The 20,948-nt window shown below is 42.9% G+C and overlaps 2 protein-coding genes across 2 annotated transcripts; both read left to right on the top strand.

The window, feature by feature from the left end:
• The first annotated feature begins 4,641 nt into the window (after nucleotides 1-4,641).
• LOC129456882 (zinc finger protein 501-like) lies at nucleotides 4,642-6,856 on the top strand. Its single transcript, XM_055227721.1, has 2 exons — nucleotides 4,642-4,764; nucleotides 5,536-6,856. Exons 1-2 carry the CDS (start codon nucleotides 4,642-4,644, stop codon nucleotides 6,760-6,762), a joined length of 1,350 nt encoding a protein of 449 aa, XP_055083696.1. The 3' UTR covers nucleotides 6,763-6,856.
• A 4,828-nt stretch (nucleotides 6,857-11,684) lies between these two features.
• On the top strand, nucleotides 11,685-17,903 carry LOC129456927 (oocyte zinc finger protein XlCOF7.1-like). The gene is made up of 4 exons (XM_055227985.1): nucleotides 11,685-12,018; nucleotides 14,434-14,913; nucleotides 16,902-17,622; nucleotides 17,667-17,903. The coding sequence occupies exons 1-4, from the start codon at nucleotides 11,794-11,796 to the stop codon at nucleotides 17,678-17,680; spliced, it is 1,440 nt and encodes a 479-aa protein (XP_055083960.1). The 5' UTR covers nucleotides 11,685-11,793; the 3' UTR covers nucleotides 17,681-17,903.
• The last annotated feature ends 3,045 nt before the right edge of the window (nucleotides 17,904-20,948 follow it).

Raw genomic sequence — 20,948 nt, 5'->3', positions numbered from 1 at the left:
ACTATTGTACATGTATGGTCACTATGTATGTATGTTTTGCACTAAATAAAGAAATAAAGAAATAAAGTAATAAAGAAATTAAGAAATTAAGAAATAAATAAAATTAAGCAGACTTCAGCTGTTAGTTTGACTGCTGACATGTGGACATCAGTCAACATGGATGTGTACCTTGGTGTCACTTGTCATTATGTGTCAGACAGCCTAGATCTGACTACTGTGCTTTTAGGTGTGCAGTATTTTCCTTTGACTCACACAGCAGCTAATATTTCACATACAATTGGAAATTTGATGACAGAGTGGGGAATCACTGGAAAAGTATGTGGGATGGTTACTGATGGAGCTCAGTATTGTGACAAGTGTTAATCAGTTAAACGTTAGACATATTTATTGCTTTGTCCACATGCTGAATCTTCTGAGCTGGAAAACATATGTAGTAGGGCCCGCAAAATAGTGGCACACTTCAAGTCCAGTTCAAAAGCAAAGGAAAAGTTGTGTTCTATTCAAGCTAATATGGACTTGCCCCCGAAAAAGCTTGTTCAAGAGGTCGAAACCAGATGGAACAGCACTTATGTCATGCTCCATAGGCTTTATGAGCAGAGAGAACCTTTAAGGGCAGCCCTGGCATCACTCAGCACTGAAATAGTGCCTTTCACTGCTGATGACTGCACCAATCGACCAGCGCCGTAGTACAGTATTAAGGCCATACTATCAGGCAACTGTTGAGCTTTGTGAGGAAAGGAGAGTGTCTGGGTCAAAGGCAATTTCTAAGCCCAAAATGCTCAGACATGTAATTTCTGCCTAATGTGCCCAAATGGCTCCATGTATTGGCCCCACACTTGCCAATCATCCATCCATCCATCCATCCATCCATTTTCTTCCGCATATCCGGGGCCGGGTCGCGGGGGCAGCAGTCTAAGCAGGGACTCCCAGACTTTCCTCACCCCGGACACGTCCTCCAGCTCCTCCGGTGGGACCCCAAGGCGTTCCCAGGCCAGCCGAGAGGCATAGTCCCTCCAGCGTGTCCTGGGTCTTCCCCGGGGCCTCCTCCCGGTGGGACATGCCCAGAACACCTCCCTAGGGAGGCGTCCAGGAGGCATCCTGAGCAGATGCCCGAGCCACCTCAGCTGGTTCCTCTCAACGTGTAGGAGCAGCGGCTCTACTCCGAGCTCCTCCCGTGTGACCGAGCTCCTCACCCTATCCCTAAGGGTGCGCCCGGCCACTCTGCGGAGGAAACCCATTTCAGCCGCTTGTATCCGCGACCTTGTCCTTTCAGTCATTACCCAGAGCTCATGACCATAGGTGAGGGTAGGAATGTAGATTGACCGGTAAATCGAGAGCTTCGCCAATCATTTGAAAAATAATTTGAATGAAAAATTCAGTGGCTTTGAAAAGGTGAACTCCCTGTCTGTGGCCACCATCTTGGATCCACGATTTCAACAGGCTGACTTTACTAATCAAAGCAATACTCAGGTTGCGTAGAAAGACTGACACCAGAGTGTGCCAGTTGTATTGATGGGACAACAGAAGATGTGACACTGGAGACTGCAACAACCTCTGCCAGTGCTGATGAAGAAAATAACTTTTGGACTTTACTAGACTAACACTTAAAACATTGAAACCAAAATACATAAGACATTAACACAAAGAAAAACAAACTTAAACCAGTTCTCCCCTCCACATGGTCCTGCTTGTGACCACACCCAAGCCTATAAAAATGGCGACATAGGGCACACCCCCTCTTCGTTTGGACCATGTGGATATGCAGGTAAGTGGCTTGATGTATTAAACTGAATTGACATATTTAACTAAATAAAATTTTGTTATTTAAACTAACAAGTGTGTGATGATTTAACAAACTGAAAAACTAAACAAATCCGGGATAGTTCTATTTAGTTTTGTATTGCAAAATTATTCGAAATGACCATGTGAAAGTGTGCACAAACAAAATGGTAATATTAAAAAGGGACAAAGGCCCTGCTTTGTTACAGTACCATCAAGTAAAAGTCTGCACACATTACCTAACTTAAAATAGGATGGAGTTAATAACAGGAGCTAGTAATAGCTAACGTTTTAAATGTACCAAATTATTTGTTCAAATTTTACATAAGTATTATAAAATAAAAACATTACAATATAAACAAAAGTTAAATTTTAAAGGCTGAAAACGGAGATGTATTTTGTGACTGAGCTGACCATGTTTAAAATGTCCACATGCAGCAGAAAACAAAATCCAAAAGCGTCCACTAGAGGGCAGTAATCAACTTTAACGTACACAAATATTTTCAGAGTGAACATTAAATGTGTTACGGTAAAATCATGTTAAAACGAGATACTAATGATTTTATTTAAGTAGATTTGACACTTCTCTGCCGCCGTACGTAACGAATACACCTAGTCACGTGTGTGCACGAGCTCAATGAGTATTTTAAGAGTGTAACAGCCTGACCAGTGGGGGCAGCAGTGCACTAACCGTGTCTACTCTGCTGCACAAAAAGCAGGAAGCAGACAGAGCCCCGTGTGCGGTTAGCTCGGAGCTAAAGCTAAAAACACTTTGTTAAAATGTCCAAAGGCCAAACGCTGAGAGCTTTGGTGAATGAGCGGCTGACTGCGGCTGCTGAAGAGATCTTTGCGCTGTTTGAAAGAACGATAGCGGAGTATGAGGAGGAACTGTGTCGCTCCAAAGAGGAGAACCAGAGGAACCAGGACACTCCACAGACTTCACGGATTAAAGAGGAGCCAGAGGAGGAAGACACGCTCCCAGCACAGGTGAGCTTTATCCACAGTGTTGTCTAGGATGAAGTTGCGTGAAACGGACCACATAAGGTTGGAAGGCACAGCTTGTGTTTCAATATTTCATTTGAAACACGGACCCCGTATGCTTCCTTTCTTGGCTCCTTTAGCATGGGAACTTTGCGAGCTTCCAAACCAGCGCTAAGAACCTATGAGGCATCCCACAATACAGTGTGCTTTTCTCCCGCAGGTTTCCGAACACGGCTGATCTCTGCACGAAGAGTCTGTAACACTGTAAAAGTTGAATTGGCTCCGACATTGTAAAAAACATTTGTCTGGACAAAGCAAACTTTATATAAGTGAAAATAAAAGCTTTAGGGCCATCACAGCGTCACGCGCTTCATCTGTACATACATAATGTCGGTAAGGGAAGATCTGGGCAACGTTCATAGAAACCAAACTTAAACTCACATGGATCATTTGCATAAACTCGGCTGATGCTTTGTGCTCTACAATTTTAACATAGACCAACACGTGCCCAAACAGTGTCTATTCATGTGTCTGAACAAAGTGCACTACATCATTTTCCTGGTGAAACAGAAGCTGAAGCAGCAGTGTGTTCACTCAAAAACATGTCTCTAGTGCAGGGCCTTTACAGCCCCAAAGTCATAACGTGGAATAATAAATCTACATCCAGTCAGTCGGTCTCCCACTCCTCCGCCCCCTCCTCCTCTCCCCCCTCCTCCTCCTCGTCCTCCTCGTCCTCTTCCTCATCCTCCTCCTCCCAATCACGTGAGTACATTACACCACTGTGATCCCATTTGCCCTCGAGCTGCGGGTCAGTTTCATCACTTCAGTTTCACTGCTTAGTTCCGTTTGACTCCACCTTTTATAGGAGCCTTCTATCACATCCCAAACTGAGTAAAAGGACTCACGTGCAAGGCGTAGTGCGTGTAATCTGATGAGTGATGAATTGTTATGCTAAGGTAACAGCCAAAGTTAAATCTGTCAACTGGACAAAAAGTTGTAGAACTGAAGACTTTCACTGCTCATCCAAGTTGCTGCTTCAGTTGTGCTAACATTAGCTTCGCCACTTCCATTCATTTCTACACTGCATTTCAAACTATAAAGCAAATTATATTTTTCTCTAATTTTGCCACATTGTCAATATAAATGACAATCATTTTCAAGTCATCAACCTTTTAAAGTACAATTCGAATGTAATTGAACAAACCTCCCAGTGATAACAGAATTTTTTAAAAATAACAACTTAAAATGCACTGTTCCAAATGATTCTGCACAACAGAGTTTTAAACCATGTTATTGTTGCAAAAACTGAAAATGGTCATTTGTTTATTTTTTACTTAGAAGCATTAGCATGTTACTGAAATCAAAAGCTATTTCAATCCAAACATCTGAACAGGTCAAGTTACATTTGGACATAGGACCATTATTTGACAGAAGCTTTTTGCAGTTTGTGGAGAGTTTCTGCATGAGTTTCTTCGCTGGATGTCAGAATAGCCTCCCAGAGCTGCTGTTTGGATGTGAACTGCCTCTCGCCCTCATGGATCTTTGGCTTTAGGATGCGCCAAAGGTTCTTTATAGGGTTGAGGTCAGGGGAGGATGGGGGCCACACCATGAGTTTCTCTTTTATGCCCATAGCGGCCAATGATGCAGAGGTATTCCTCACAGCATGAGATGGTGCATCGTTGCGTGAAGATGATTTTGCTACGGAAAGCACGGTTCTTTTTTTTTCTACCATGGAAGAGCGTGGTCAGTCAGAAACTCCACACACTTTACACATTTTCACACCTTCAGGGACCCTAAAGGGGCAACCAGCTCTCTTCCCATGATTGCGGCCCATAACATGACTCCGCCCCCTCCTTGCTGGCGTCGCAGCCTTGTTGGGACATGGTGGCCGTCCACCAACCATCAGACACCAACCTGATGAGTGACATGACACTCATCAGTGAACAAGACTGTTTGAAAATTAGTCTTCATGTATTTCTGGGCTCACTGGAGCCGCTTCTGCTTGTGAGCCTTGGTTAAGGGTGGCCCAATAGAAGGCTTGTAATGGTATTTTAGCAGCTGCTGTCTTGATGCTATGTATTTGTTTGGCAGAAACCTTCATCACTGTGCCTTTATTTGCACAAATCTGTGTGTGCTCTGAATCAGCTACAAATGTTATAATAGTACAATGATCATGTTTACGTTTTTCTGAATCTAAGGTTTTCATACCTTGTCCAAAGCATTCAACTATTCCACGCTTTTCAGTGTGGGCGGAGCCCATCTGCTGGTATTGATTTTGAAGTTGTTGTTTATGATTGAATGGCTTTTCACTCTGAACTGTTTGTATGTCATTTACTTCTCTTCGGGTCACGAGCCCATTGCTCCTCTATTACCACTTTACTGCTGTGTCACATAGTCACATTACCTTCTACTGGGTTATTCAGTGATACAGGTGCGACAGACACATGTAGGACAATGTTAAAACATGAGTGTTGTTTGTGCCATTCATTTGTGCAGAGCTGGAAAACACAGATGTAGATGTCCCATAGTTCTAAGGAAGTGATGTTTCTTAATATATGTATATATTTAACTCTTTGTAACAATCCTTCATCTGGCGGCTGTGCATTTATTCTCATCTTGAGATTGATAAATGTATAACAATATTTCTAATTAACCTCAACCAAAAAAATGACAGAAACACTTAGCCCATTTCTGATTTAAATCAAGAAATATTCTCATTATTGTTTTCAGTCAAAATATGAATATTAATATTTGTGTGTTTGTTCCCCACCCCAGCTCCCAGAGTCCAGTGCTGTCTGTGTGAAGACGGAAGATTCCTCACTGCTTCAACATAAACAAACTGAGCACAGAGAGGAAACACAGGGAGAGGACATCAGCACAGAGCCACATTTACACTCAGAGACTGAGGGACACACGGACCACTCCTCTGACACTGACAATGATGAAGACTGGAGAGCTCCATTCAGCTGTTCATCTGCACAGATGGAGACAGAGGCTGATGGAGACCACTGCAACCAAGTCCAGATCAGAGCCAGAAGCATTGCTGCACCAAACTCAGGTCTATCCCCCAAATACAAGTCTGCACCAGAGACCAGTGCCTCTGTGAACTATGGAGACATGTCAGGAACAGCCCAAGGAGCTGACAAGAAGAAACACCAGTGCTCTGTGTGTCAGAAGAGGTTTGGGACTAATCAGATTTTACAACGACACATTAGAGTTCACACAGGAGAGAGACCATTCAGCTGTTCAACATGTGAGAAAACATTTACCGTAAAGAGTCATCTAGACAGACATATAAAATTACATACAGGAGAGAAACCTTTCAGCTGTTTAATCTGTACGAAAACATTTGCCCAAAAATCCGGTCTAGATTACCATATAAAGATGCACACAGGAGATAAACCATTCAGCTGTTCAATCTGTGAGAAGACATTTGTCACAAAGTGTAATCTAGATAAACACACGAGAACACACACAGGAGAGAGACCATTCAGCTGTTCAACATGTGAGAAAACATTTGCCGTAAAGAGTCATCTACATAGACATATAAAATTACATACAGGCGAAAGACCATTCAGCTGTTTAGTTTGTATGAAAACCTTTACCCAAAAAGCAGGTCTAGATTACCATATAAAGATGCACGCAGGAGATAAACCATTCAGCTGTTCAACCTGTGAGAAAACATTTGTCACAAAGTGTAATCTAGATAAACACGTGAGAACACACATGGAGAAACTATTCAACTGTTCAACTTGTAAGAAAACATTTATGCGAAAGGATCTTCTAGAGCAACATGTAAATATACACACAGGAGAAAAACCTTATAGCTGTCCAACCTGTAACAAAAAATTTACCCATAAGGCTTGTCTAGGTGCACATTTGAGAATACACACAGGTGTACGACCTTACAGCTGTTCAACATGTGAGAAGACGTTTATCACAAAGGGTATGCTAGAAAAACATGTGAGAACACACACAGGAGATAAACCATTCAGCCGTTAAGTATGTAAGAAGACTGTTTCTCTAACGGACCCACCGACATGAACATGACTTTGACTTTGACAATACATTTATTATGTCACTTGTCAGTAAAGAAAAAAAAGCTAAGTCATACAACACAAACACACCTCCATCACATGTTCCAGCCCCTCCTTCACTGAACACAGAGCCCTCCTCACTGTCCAGCCTGCCTCAGAATCCTCCACCTGTCCCACTCCACTTTGAGCCGTGCCCCACCAGTCTCCTTAACAGGAGCTCCAGGTCTGTGCACCCCGATTAGCCTTGTGGCTTCTCTGAGTGAGCCACAGGCTCATCTTACCCTGACCCAGAACAAAGTTTATTATAACAACGGTTCTGCTTTTGGCCACAGAAAGCTTTGGTCCAAACACGAATGGCTGCCGGGTCAGTATTTGTCCCAGAGTCTGCAGCCAGTGTCCCAGCAGACTAAAGAGGGGAGCCAACCAAGAACAGGACAACCACAGGTGTTTTAGTGTCTCTTCTTATTGACAGAAGGCCCAATGGCTCTGATGTTGGGTCAAAGTGGGCCACATGTCTGTTTGCAGCCACCCGCCACTGGAGATCTGCACAGCGTATCTCCACTGGGGGGCATTACAGGGACCGACAGCAGCCTCGTGGAGAAGAACCTGGGGCCAACACACCCAACCACCTGGATTCTGGGATGCCTGACTTTGATGGACAGGATATGGTGGTCATTCTTCTCCACTGCAGACATCTCTGGGAGGGCAGGGGAGTCAAATGATTGCAGGCCTCCATTGTTCTGTGGTCCTCCAGCGGACTGCACAAACAGTGAGGGAAAGGGCCGCGGCTGGACAGGTGGAGATTGTCCGTGGAGCCCCAGTGCTTCTCTGAAGCACAACTCCCACAGCAGCCTCTGCAGCACCTCAGATCTCACCCCAGTCTCCTGGCTCAGCTGGGCTGCACTCTTCCGGACACAAGTCCACCAGTTTTGTGAGCCCTGCTGCCACAAATCCCTGTCTCATCTGAGGAGAGTCCATCAGGCTTCTTCTCACTACAGGCTTAAAAAGTAGTGGCTCCTGCCCCAGGCGTACGTATTGCTCCCCTCTGGAGCACTCCAGCTCCAAGCTCCAGGGCTTCATCACAGAGTGGTAAAACCCTGAAGTCCCAACAGGTCCACTGCTATCTGGTCCAGTGTTTTACAGTCTGCAGAGCAGAGACTGGCCTCCAGTTTTTCAGCAAAGTCAGGTCACTTTTCTTGGGCAACAGGGCCGGGACCACTGGTACAGCAGCGCCGGAGCCGACCCAGATCCAGAGCTGATGTCAAGACCTGAGGCACATCCTCCCCCAGCACCGAACCTCTTGTAGAACTCTGGAGGTAGCCCATCAATCCCTGGGGCTCGGCCACAACTGAGCTGCTGCACTGCAGAGTTAATCTCTTCCTGACTGACCTCAGAGTCCTCCAGCTCAGGCAACCCCTCCTGCCCCTGGTTTCCCTCATCACACTCACCGGTCCCAAACAGTAGGTTATGGCCTCCTGCCGCATCAGTGATGGGTCAGAGGTGACCTCCCCATTGGCCAGTTTGAGGTGCATTAGATCATTTGATGCACTGTCTCTCTTTTCTAAATTAAAAAAATAGCGTGTAGGTGCATCAATGTCACACAGTCATCAGCCCCCCGTCTATGAGGGCTACTTTCCTCTCCAGCTGCTCTAGCCTTTCCCTCTCTGAGCAGTGTGTGCATGCCATGTGCTGTTGGACAAACAGTTTAATTTGAGTCTTCCCCACCTTCCTACACCTCCCCTGCTCCCAGAACTCCCTGAAGGCCTGGATGAACCCACTGTCCTGCAGTAGCCTTACATTCAGGCACCAGCAGGGGCAGCGTGGAGCATATGCTGGTAAAGTGTACTCCATCGTTGGTGGAAATGGTGATCTGAATATCCAATAGGTATTATTTGGACTCTTTTGAGATGGGCCTTGTGTGATTGGTTGATGTAGATTCTGTACAGACGACCTGTGCTCACACTGCCCCCGTTGCTCTGGACCCATGTCTACTGGTGTGCCATAGGGTGGCACTGTCCATGTGTCCATGAGGTCGTTCTTCCTCAGTACACTGGCCGGCAGAGCAGCTGTACCTGGGTGGGGCTCTACCGTGTTCCTGTCATGAGTGTGTGTTGTGCAGTTTCAGTTCCCTCCCACCACTATCACAGAGTCACTGTTAAAGCTTTGAGCTGCCTGTTCAGAGTGTGCGCTGTGTGTGCGACTCACAGGTGAGGGTGTGCATGGATATTTATGAACACAAAGTGTTTCCCTGCTTGTCCCCTGATTGTCTCCTGCACCACCTGCAGCCTGCCCCCTTGTACTTCCAGGTGAGTGGCATTACCCAGACTCACCCTCTCAGACACCAGCCCTGCTACTCCTGCACTCATGAATATTGTCCCTGACCAAACCCTGCTCCAGTCTGTCCCATTGTCGCAGTGCTGTGTGTCTCCTGTAGGAACAACACATCAATATGTTTAAGTTTAACCATCTCAACCACTGCTGCTTCTTCTATTTATCTCTGCCCCATTAATATTCAAAGTTCCTATTTTCCCCTACATGAACATGTGAAGATACACTCCAGCGAACGACCTTTCAGCCATTCAGAATGTGGGAAAACATTTACCCCAAAGTGTAGTCTAGACATTTGAGAATACACCCTGGTGAGAGACTTTACAGATGTTTTATTTGTAAGGGTTTAAAGGGTTTAAAATCAAGCAGCATTTGAATAAACAGATGAGAACTCCCAGAACAGAAAGTGACTGAAGGCTAACTGGTTGTTTTTATGAGATGTTTTAAAGGGAGTTCTGTGTTGGAGTCTGCTGCTTCATTTTGAATGAAAGTCCTGTAACAATAAAAATGAATAGATGTGTTTTTATAGAAGTGATATAATCCTGTCTGCATTTTTCTGACATGTGTATCTGTGCTCCTCCCATCATTAGATAAATAAAGTCATTAGTCCATCATTGGTGCTCAAATTTGTCTCCAGCTCCAAAGCTCTAATTGGTCTGTTCCACTTTGTGATGTCATTTAGTGGTAGCTTAAAGGTGAGCTATCTTCAACCTGAATTGCTTTATTCTACAATACAATAGAAAAAGCATAAATTGTCAACCTTCCTAAAAAATATTTTAGTTTTAACTTTTGTTCAGTTGAGATAGCCACAGAAAGTCTACAATATCTCCTGGAGCACAGAGAAATGAATAAAATAAATAAAACACTAGCTGTATAGCTCCAAAGTTTGGCAAATCCAGGTCTGAAATTATTCAAATGATTCTAATGAAGTTTAAGACACAATTAAGCACTTCCTGTATTACCACTAAATGACATCACAAAGTGGAACAGTGTTTTCTGTTTGATAGAAGAACTCCACCTAAATCTGCAGAGTTTGTGTGATAAACATGTGTGAATGAAACAAAACACAACTCTGTCTGTGATGAGGAAACTACACTGTAACAAAGATAAAAAATGTGTTTTATAGAGGCTTAAGGTTTGTTATTATTGGGCAGTTAATTATGTTTCCTAATTGTGATTATCTTTGTTATTGTTTAATATGAATAATTTAGCTTTGGTATTTTTGTTTGTTCTGGGGCTGACAGAGGCACTCACTGAGAACACCTGCAGGGGCTGGATTGTGTTTGAGGGATTTTGGAATTAGTTTGGCTTTTTGCTCTTGTATTCATTTAAACTGCTTATTATGCTACCTTAAATATAGTTTTATGATTCTTCTGATTCCTTTAATTAATGTTAATCATTCGGCCTGTCCTGATAATTACTATACAGTGGTCCCTCGTTTATCATGGCGGTTATGTTCTAAAAATAAGCCGCAGTAGGCAAAATCCCTGAAGTAGTCAGCTTTATTTTTTACAATTATTCTATATGTTTTGCAGAGAGAAATGTGAGAAAATGTTAATGTCTGTCTGAGAAATGTGTATAAAGTGTGTGGTGAGGGGTTTTATAGCCGCAAAACACATAGAATAATTGTAAAAAATAAATCTGATACTTCGTGAATTTGGCCTATTGTGGGTTATTTTTAGAACGCTTTTTGGGGGTTAGCATTTATCACGGGGGCTTTTTCTTTGTACTAGTGTGCAACTTTTATTTTTCTGTTTTTCTGTACTACAATAAGACCTGGGCTGTAGAGGGTTGAATAACACACTTGTAAAGCAAAGACACAAGGTGGAGTCAATCTTTCTCCTGAGTCACACATATCAGGCTCCTGTAAGAATGAGAATGAGACCGTGAGATGACGGCTCATTTTTGTGGCTTTCAGGGCCATGTTACAATATGAAGCTAACTAAAAAATGCACAGTCCAAATAAAATGTAGAAAACTTAAAATTAGTGCTCCAAAATTCATTGATTACACTTGAAAACGTCTTATCAGCATGTCTTCTTATGTTTATGCTAACAGTAAGTCATTTTTACAAAATATATGATTTTCAACCAAGACAGATTTCACCCTCTACATGTTCCACTGACAGGAAGTGAAGCTACCAAAATAAAATACACAGAAAGAGTGTTTACTTAAGTTATTTTCAAATTAAAATGTTAAAAATTCGTTTAAATCATAAAATTCACAGATACATGAGAAGTAAACATGAAATACAAACTGCAAATACTAATGGGTGCATTTTTAACTCAAACATTATTTTTGGAGATAATTGTAGTTCAGCGATTTTTGTGTGAGTTGCATAAATTAGTTTTAGCTTTATTGTTTATTGTGTATATTTTCGTACTTCAACATGTGTCATCATGACAGGCCGACTCTTCAGGCAAGTTTTTGATGAGGGAATAACGTTAGAACATTGTAGAAAGTTTCTAAAGGTCTGATTGTTTAATCTGCCTGGTAACACTGGAGAAGAGAAAGGTCATGTGATCCATGAGTATTTTCGGAGTGTAACAGCCTGACCAGTGGGGGCAGCAGTGCACTAACCGTGTCTACTCTGCTGCACAAAAAGCAGGAAGCAGACAGAGCCCCGTGTGCGGTTAGCTCGGAGCTAAAGCTAAAAACACTTTGTTAAAATGTCCAAAGGCCAAACGCTGAGAGCTTTGGTGAATGAGCGGCTGACTGCGGCTGCTGAAGAGATCTTTGCGCTGTTTGAAAGAACGATAGCGGAGTATGAGGAGGAACTGTGTCGCTCCAAAGAGGAGAACCAGAGGAACCAGGACACTCCACAGACTCCACGGATTAAAGAGGAGCCAGAGGAGCAGAGCGTCAAACAGGAGGAAGACACGCTCCCAGCACAGGTGAGCTTTATCCACAGTGTTGGAAGTCACTAAATACACGGACTGAAAATACGTAGGTCTTTTCAGAATACTCATTTTGAGTAACTGTCCGGGAGGGGGGTAGGGGCCACGGCTCGTCACACTTTGGGAACGACTGGTGTCCATTTATTTTCTGTCTATAATTTGAATAACAAAGAGAGCTCATGGAACATAAAAGAAACTTGTGTTTGAGGGTTTTAAGGTCACAAATATCCACAATTATCATAGCAACCAAAAAGCCAATGGAGAGCGAGGTTGGTGAAGACACTCGGCCCTTCACGCCCGCACCGTTGGTTTGGCAGAGAGTGTTTAGTCTGTCCCGGGCAAAGGTACAGCGGATCAACAGACCCTCCAGAGAAGGACAGGAGTTACCTGAGGTGTGTGCTTATAAGATAAGATAAGATAAGATATGCCTTTATTAGTCCCACAGTGGGGAAATTCCAGTATTGCACCGCTAAGTTCAAGAACAGCAGGAAAATGGTAACATGCAATAAAACAAGTTAATAGATAAATAGTTTAAAATAATTTAAAAATGGACATTAAAAATACTAACTAAAAATAAAATAACAAAATATAAAATACCAACAAAAACTATTATGTACAATAAGAGTGACAGGGCAGTGCAGCATATGAACAGAATAAATCTCAGTAAAGTGACTTCAGTGGATTTACATGGTATTCGGTATTGCACATGGGTATAGTTGAATGACACATGTTCAGTGTTAACAGTGTTCATTGTACAGTCTGACAGCGAACACTGTTAACACTGAACATGTGTCATGTTCAGTGTTAACATGACACATGTTCAGTTTTTTTATAGTTAGTGTGTGTATAGGTGTGTGTGTGTGACCTGAGATGCATGTTTATAGGAGCAGAGTCCTGAGCAGAGACATCACTAAACCCCTTTTACTGGGGCACGTGCCCCAGTATAGAAGAACCCAGCCCATGCACTGCACAGGATAAGTGTGTAGAAGAGCATCAGGAGCGCGCTGCTCCAGTGCGACGCTCTTGATACAGGCTCCACTGCACAGATTATAGGTAACAGATCTGTTACAGTGATTCTTGGGCTTACTGTAACTAGTGGACGGGTCACATGGCTCAGTGAGAAGTCTACATTGGGTGCGGGTCAGTCAGATCCAAACACTCACTCCACTGTAATGTCGCGAGGCAGCACAAAGATGGAGTGTCGTAAAGATTTGGAGCCCTTTTAAATTAAATAAACAAGGGCTGTGGATGCTTAACTTTTGCATCTGTGTGTGTTTAACTCTGCTAAAAGGGCGACACTGTCCTTTAAGTGCAACTGGATGCATAGCGAGAGAAGAGAAAAGCACATGTGATAATGTGGCTGCTCCGTGCGCACAGTCCTTCCGATGCAATAAGGGCTGTCCCATTTCAATGCACCTGACAAATGTGTCCTGCGTTTCCAGTGTTTCCACGGAGATCGGCCATAACCAAAGCGTGCATCCATTCACACTTCATGCACGTGCACTTTAAATGAGGTCCACACAGGTAAAGTGAACAATGAAGCAACAGGTTCTCTAGAGAGGATAGGTGGAGAGCCCTGAGATGTGCAAGTTGACAGCTTTTATAGGGTCCCCCAATGTGTGTGTGTGTAGGTATGTGTGGGTGTGAGGAGGGTTCTATTGTCAGTTCTAACATCAGTTCTATGTTTCGATTCAATAGCACTAAGTACCGCAACAAAGTGTGACACGTTTGTCACTGTACTTCACATGAATTAAAAGCAACACAAACGTGAGGCCAGGTGCCATAAAGGCTATGTGTTAGTCTTTAGTGTTGTAGTGTCTGAACTCATCTCACAGACAGGGGGCTCTCAGTGCGCTGGAGAGCAGGGGCAGAGCACAGAGGGGCAGCCGTGGACTTGGGCTCCACTAGGAAACACTGACAGAGGAGTTGGACACAGATGAATAGTAGCAGGTGTAAAACGCATGTTAGATTGAATAAAAGTTGCTTAATGTTCTACTCTGTACTACTACGGATATGTAAAAGTATCATGTTTAAACTGAAATTGTGAAATATGTGCTAAATTACGTGTATAGTATTAGTATCCCTATCCCTAAACTACACAATGAAAATATTCAAATGGAGCTGTTATCTTTTATTCAGTGAGGGAGAGGGAGCATTATCGAATACATAGAAGATGTGTTAAGGGCCAGTTGTTGACTTGATGTCCTCTGGTCTGGGCGATTCTTAATCTGAGGCTGTGCATTTATTCTCAGTTTGAGATTGATAAATTTATAACAATATTTGTAACAAACCTGAACCAAGAAAATGACAGAAACATTTAGCACATTTCTGATTGAAATCAAGAAATATTCTGATTATTCTTTTCAGTCAAAATGTCAATATTAATATTTGTGCGTTTGTTCCCCACCCCAGCTCCCAGTGGGCGTCCCAGAGTCCAATGTTGTCTGTGTGAAGACAGAAGAGTCCTCACTGCTTCAACATAGACAAACTGAGCACAGAGAGAAAACACAGGGAGAGGACATCAGCACAGAGCCACATTTACACTCAGAGACTGAGGAACACATGGACCACTCCTCTGACACTGACAATGATGAGGACTGGAGAGCTCCATTCAGCTGTTCAGCTACACAGATGGAGACAGAGGCTGATGGAGACAACTGCAACCAAGTCCAGAAAGGCCAAATGCTGAGAGCTTTGGTGAATGAGCGGCTGACTGTGGCTGCTGAAGAGATCTTTGCGCTGTTTGAAAGAACGACAGTGGAGTATGAGGAGGAACTATGTGGCTCCAAAGAGGAGAACCAGAGGAACCAGGACACTCCACAGACTCCACGGATTAAAGAGGAGCCAGAGGAGCAGAGCGTCAAACAGGAGGAAGACACGCTCCCAGCACAGGTGAGCTTTATCCACATGATTGTCTAGGATGAAGTTAGGTGAAATGGACCACCTAAAGTTGGAAGGGACAGCTTCTCTTTCTTTTTCTTTTCATATATTTATTTATTATGACCATGTACAATTAGATGAAGCATGAAACAGATCATTATACCACCAGACTGGAACAGTGAGGGATGCACGATAATATCGGTCACTGATAAGTATCGAGCCCTTTGCTAAGGCCTGTCCGATCCCTGTATGTCCGGAGCACGAGCTGTGTTCACATTGCCAGGAGTAAGTCAGACCTGTTCCCAGTGCATCTTGGACTCTGCCAGGGCTGCCCTTTGTCACTGGTTCTGCTGATTTTTATGGACAGAATTTCTAGGCACAGCCAGGGCCGGAGTGGTTCTGGTTCAGGGGCCACAGGAGGTCCGGGTCGGGGACCACAGGATCTCATCTCTGCTGTTTGCAGATGTTGTTGTCCTGATGGCTTCATCAAGCCAGGACCTGCAGCAGGCACTGGGGCGGTTTAAGCCGAGTGTAAACCAGCTGGGATGAGAATCAGCTCCTCCAAAAAAATGTAGGTACAAATCAAAGCGGCCTGTGCCCCAGTGTAACTGTAATTGTCCTTTGCCCTGAGGTGTGTGTTTACAGCTTTTATAGTGTGTGTTCTCGTGTGTGAGGAGGTTTTTGAAGGTGCCCTGATGCTTCCCAGAGAAAGTCCTCAAAACGGTGGAAACAAACAAGTATGTTTCACTGGAATTTCACAGAGATTTTACTGACTTTTCACTCAGTTGGTTTTGCAGGTAAAAAATACATATTATGATTTCACTGGGAATCTGGGATTAACCTCAGAAGATCACAAAATATAAAAAAATTCAGGTGGTTTTGTTAAAGTATGTATGTATACATGTATGGTATGTACGTATGTGTGTATTAATGAAATTATAAATGTATTTATTACTTTATCATATCCCCCCCCCCCCCTTTATTGGTAGTCTCCTTGTCCCACACTCGGGTCCTCTACCAGAGGCCTGGAAACTTGAGGGTTCTACAGTATCTTTGCTGTTCCTGTACTGCACTTTTCTGGACTGAGATGCCTGATGTTTTTCCTGAGATCTGCTGTAGCCACTCCTCCAGTTTGGGGGTCACTGCTCCAAGTGCTCCGATGACCACGGGCACCACTGATAACTTCACTTTCCAGGTCTTCTCCAGCTCTTCTTTGAGCCCCTGGTATTTCTCTAGTTTTTCATGTTCCTTTTTCATGATTTTCTCATCACATAACGGCTTTGCTCTGTTGTTTATCCACCACCACAATGTGTGGTTGGTTCACCGTCACCATATATATATATATATATATATATATATATATATATATATATATATATATATATATATATATATATATAAATATATATATATATATATAAATATAATATGCAAAATAGCGAAATAAACACACCAGGCTGCGGTTGCTGTAATGAACTGTTGTGGTGAAGAAGGAACTGAGTCGAAAGGCAAAGCTCTAGTTTTACCGGTCAGTCTATGTTCCTGCTCTCACCTATGGTCATGAGCTCTGGGTAATGACTGAAAGGACAAGATCGGGGATACAAGCGGCCGAAATGGGTTTCCTTCACAGGGTGGCTGGGCACTCCCTTACAGATAGAGTGAGGAGTGGACTCGCTGCCCCTTTACGTTGAGAGGAGCAGCTGAGGTGGCTCGGGCGTCTGTTCAGGATGCCTCCTGAATGTCTCCCTATGGAGGTGTTCCGGGCATGTCCTAACAGGAGGAGGCCCAGGGGAAGACCCAGGACACACTGGAGGGACTATGTCTCTTGGCTGGCCTGGGAACGTCTAGAGTGGGTGTACCTGCTTAGACTGTTGACCCGCGACCTGACCCTAGATAAGCGGGGATAAGAAAATGGATGGATTTTAATATTATTATCATTATTGTTTTCAGGAGAGTCAAAATATGAATATTAATATTTGTGTGTATGTTCCCCACCCCAGCTCCCAGTGGGCATCCCAGAGTCCAGTGCTGTCTGTGTGAAGACAGAAGAGTCCTCACTGCTTCAACATAGACAAACTGAGCACAGAGAGGAAACACAGGGAGAGGACATCAGCACAGAGCCACATTTACACTCAGAGACTGAAGGAAACACGGAGCACTCCCCTGAATATGATTATGATTGGAGAGCTCCATTCAGCTGTTCAGCTACACAGATGGAGACAGAGGCTGATGGAGACCACTGCAACCAAGTTCAGATCAGAGCCCGAGCCGGTGTGAACAATGGAACTGACGAAGTAGCTGACAAGAAGAAATATGAATGCCCTATATGTCAAAAGAAGTTTGGCACTATGCCAAATTTACAGAGACACATTAGAGTTCACAGAGGAGAGAGACCATTCAGCTGTTTAATATGTGAGAAAACATTTACTCGAAAGTATAATCTAAATAAACATCTTAAGATACACACTGGTGAACGACCTTACAGCTGTTCAACATGTGAGAAAACATTTACCCAAAAGAGTTCTCTAGATGCACATGTGAGAACTCACACAGGGGAAAGACCATTCAGCTGTTCAACATGTGAGAAGACATTTTGTGATAAGAGTACTCTTGTTCAGCATCTGAGAACACACACAGGTGAGAGACCTTACAGCTGTTCAACCTGTAATAAAGGGTTTAAACAAAGTGCTAAACTGAAAAGACACATGAGAACTCACAGAAACAGAACTGAACAGAAAGAAACAGAAGAACTGAGCTTAACTCAACAGAAACTGACTGAAGGCTAATTGGTTGTGTTCATGAGATATTTTAAAGAGCCTAGAACTGTGTTTTGGAATCTGCTGCTAACGACTCAAAATGCAAATGTTTGGACCTATCATCTGTGGTTAAAGCTCCTGGACCTGATTTTGAACCATAACAGAAACAACCCTCTGAGCCACAGCAGCTGCTTCTACACTTACAACACGCTGCATGGTGTGAAGGCCCTTTTCCTGAACTACAAGAACGCCTCAAATCTACAGAAGCTTTCAAAACATAAATCACAAAGCATTAAAAATAAATGAGAATAAGTATGTTTCTTCTGTAGGTTACATGATGGTGTTTTAATTGTAATTTCAGTTTTATTCAGGACTTCACAGATCTCAGTCCTGTTACTGCGCTGTGACCACTTTTTAACTGTTGTGGATTTTAATATTTATGTCTGTTGTGAATCCACATCTGACTTTTTAAACTTGATTTAGTCATTTCACTTAACCCAGTCATGTCAGACTCAACACATGAGTAGCCCTGTCACGATAACATATTCTGAAATTCAATTTATTGCTCAAGTAAATATAGACAATAAACGATAATAACCCAAAGAAAATTCTACATGAACAATACTGTTCAAAATCATGAACTGCTATAAATAAACAGCAGAATGATACTTTAGTACTTAGTTTGTATATATGATGAGTCATAGAAGTTATTAATTCAACCTTTAATGCCTTAAATCTTATAATTTAGCCAAAAAATAACCAAAAACTCCCCAGTAGCGCTAAGAAATAGTACACAGAATAAACAGTGACCCCCAAAAATCTTGTTACAGTTTCATATACCGAACGATAAGTTGATATAGTGACATTTGATATCGTGGCCAATACATGAGAAATGACTCACCCTGGTCTTGGTGTTGTTCTTTGGTTCTGATGTAAATCTGGACCACTGTGCCACTGCCTCAAACTGTGGTTATCTCGTATGTCACAGTTTCAGCTTGCCGAATGCACACAGTTGCCGTCTCAATTCAACGGTTGCGCATTTCGTCGGCTACATTTGAAGGGCACTTACGTCACTTCCAGTGCGACGAGGCCTATCCCATTTCATGCACCCCACGAATGCGATCGACAAATGTGTCCTGCGTTTCCATGGAGATCAGCCGTGATCGAAGTGTGCATCCAAGCAGACCTCACGCACATCTGTATCCCATTATGCACCTCATGTGACTTCTAAGGGAGAAACAACATAATAATAATAATAATAATAATAATAAGTAATACTAGCTACAATTGGGAAAAAATCACCTATAAAGTTATATTTGCCTATTGATATTCAAAGGGAAAGGTTAATTTCTTACTTCATTCAGTCTAAACAGATGAAGATGACACCTTGACTCTTCTTCAGTTAAATAATAAATTATTAAAAGTAAAAATGTAATTATTTCATAGTACATTTGAAATGTTTAGCTCATTAGTCAGCAGCCATCATTTTTGCTAGGAGACGTAACATAAGCGCACAGACAGCAGTTGACATACACCTATCCCATTTTGGCACACTTTTTCCAATCCACAGAGGCTTCACGGAGAAGCACCCTTCATCAGCCGGGTCCTTCGAACGGTACTTCAAAGTGTGCAACTGTCGAATTGAGACATGGCAAGTGACTGCCTCTCTGTTTTCTGGTTCAGTGCTTCTGAAACTATGAATGTAGATGATTGGCAGAACACCACGCTCGATGGTTTGCTCTCTTATTTCAATGACACTTGCATGAAGGTTTTGGACGCAGTGGTTGCATTAAGACTAAAGCACACAAACCCATAGTGCAGCCTTGGCTCAACGAGAGGGTCAGGAGCACTGAGAGGAAATGGAATAAAGACCGTCTACAGGCTGCAAATATCCAGAGACAGTCCTATGGAACACCAGAAGGTAGTTAAAGCTACCAAGTTTTAGATCTAACCTGGTGTCAATAAACTGCACAAACCTCAGAGGCTTTTTAGTACTTTGAAGTCTTTTGTAAATCCAGATCTTTTTGTGTCTTCATCCACACTCTGTGAACACTTCTTCTCATTCTTTAGGAATAAAGTCTCTGCTCTGATACTGCCCTCTGGTGTGGATCTTATTCACTGCCTGGCCAAAAAAAAAGTCACCACCAAAAAAAAGGTCACACACGCTAATTTTTCATTGGACCGCCTTTAGCTTTGATTACAGCACACGTTTGCTGTGGCATTGTTTGGATAAGCTTCTGCAACATCACAATATTTATTTCCATCCAGTGTTGCATAAATTTTTCACCAAGATCTTGCATTGATGATGGTCGAGTCTGACGCTGCACAAAGCTTCTCCAGCAAATCCCAAAGATTCTCAATGGGGTTAAGGTCTGGACTCTGTGGTGGACAATTCATGTGTGAAAATGATGTCTCACGCTCCAGAACCACTCTGTCACAAGAGCCTGATGAATCCTGGCATTGTCATCTTGGAATGTGCCCATACAGCAATCCCAACCTATTTGCTTAATTAAATCCAGGTGGTGACTTTTTTTTTTGGCAAGGCAGTGTGGCAGTGATTCAGTCTTTGAGTGTTTTGAGCCAGTGTCTCTCTCGGATTTGAAAGCTACTAAAGCCTTCCTTGTGTGCTCTAGATTTTCTTCCAAGTTGTTTTTTCCAGGTTGTTTTTGATTCTATTGAACCTTACATTGTGAATTTGTTTCTGATGTCTGGTTGTTTTCCCACTGCCCTGAAACATGCTTTGGTTCAGCCACTCATCAAAAACCCTAATCTTGATCTAAATATTCTTTCTAATTTTAGGCCCATCTCAAAGTTGCCTTTTGTGTCTAAGGTTTTAGAGAAGGTTGCGTATGACCAACTACAGGTTTACCATAATTTGAAACTGGTGAAAAATTCCCATCTGGTTTTAAATCCTAGCACAGTACTGAACAGCTCTGTTAAAGGTTTTTAAGGATCTGCTTTTAACTGTGGACTCTGGGAAATCTGCAGTTCTTTTGCTTTTAGACTTCATCTGTCTTTGACATGGTAGATATCAGCATCCTTCTGTCTAGAGACACATGTGGGCATTAAGGGTACTGCACTCTGTTGGTTTGGATCCTGTCTCAGATAGTTTTTCTGTGAACCTAGGACAGCACTCCTTCTCTGTGTGTCCCTTAGAGTACGGTATCCCCCAAGGCCCCTTTTTCCTCTGTACATGCTTCCCCTGGGTGATGTTTTTAGAAAGCATAATGTGGCATTCCATTGCTTTGCCAAATGAGATTCAAATATATCTGCCAGTGACGCAGATGACAG

This window comes from Periophthalmus magnuspinnatus, chromosome 16, assembly GCF_009829125.3.
Source record: "Periophthalmus magnuspinnatus isolate fPerMag1 chromosome 16, fPerMag1.2.pri, whole genome shotgun sequence".
NCBI classification, from domain to species: Eukaryota; Metazoa; Chordata; class Actinopteri; order Gobiiformes; family Gobiidae; genus Periophthalmus; species Periophthalmus magnuspinnatus.
The sequence above is the reverse complement of the archived record's forward strand: the minus strand, read 5'-3'. Positions and strand labels throughout refer to the sequence as shown.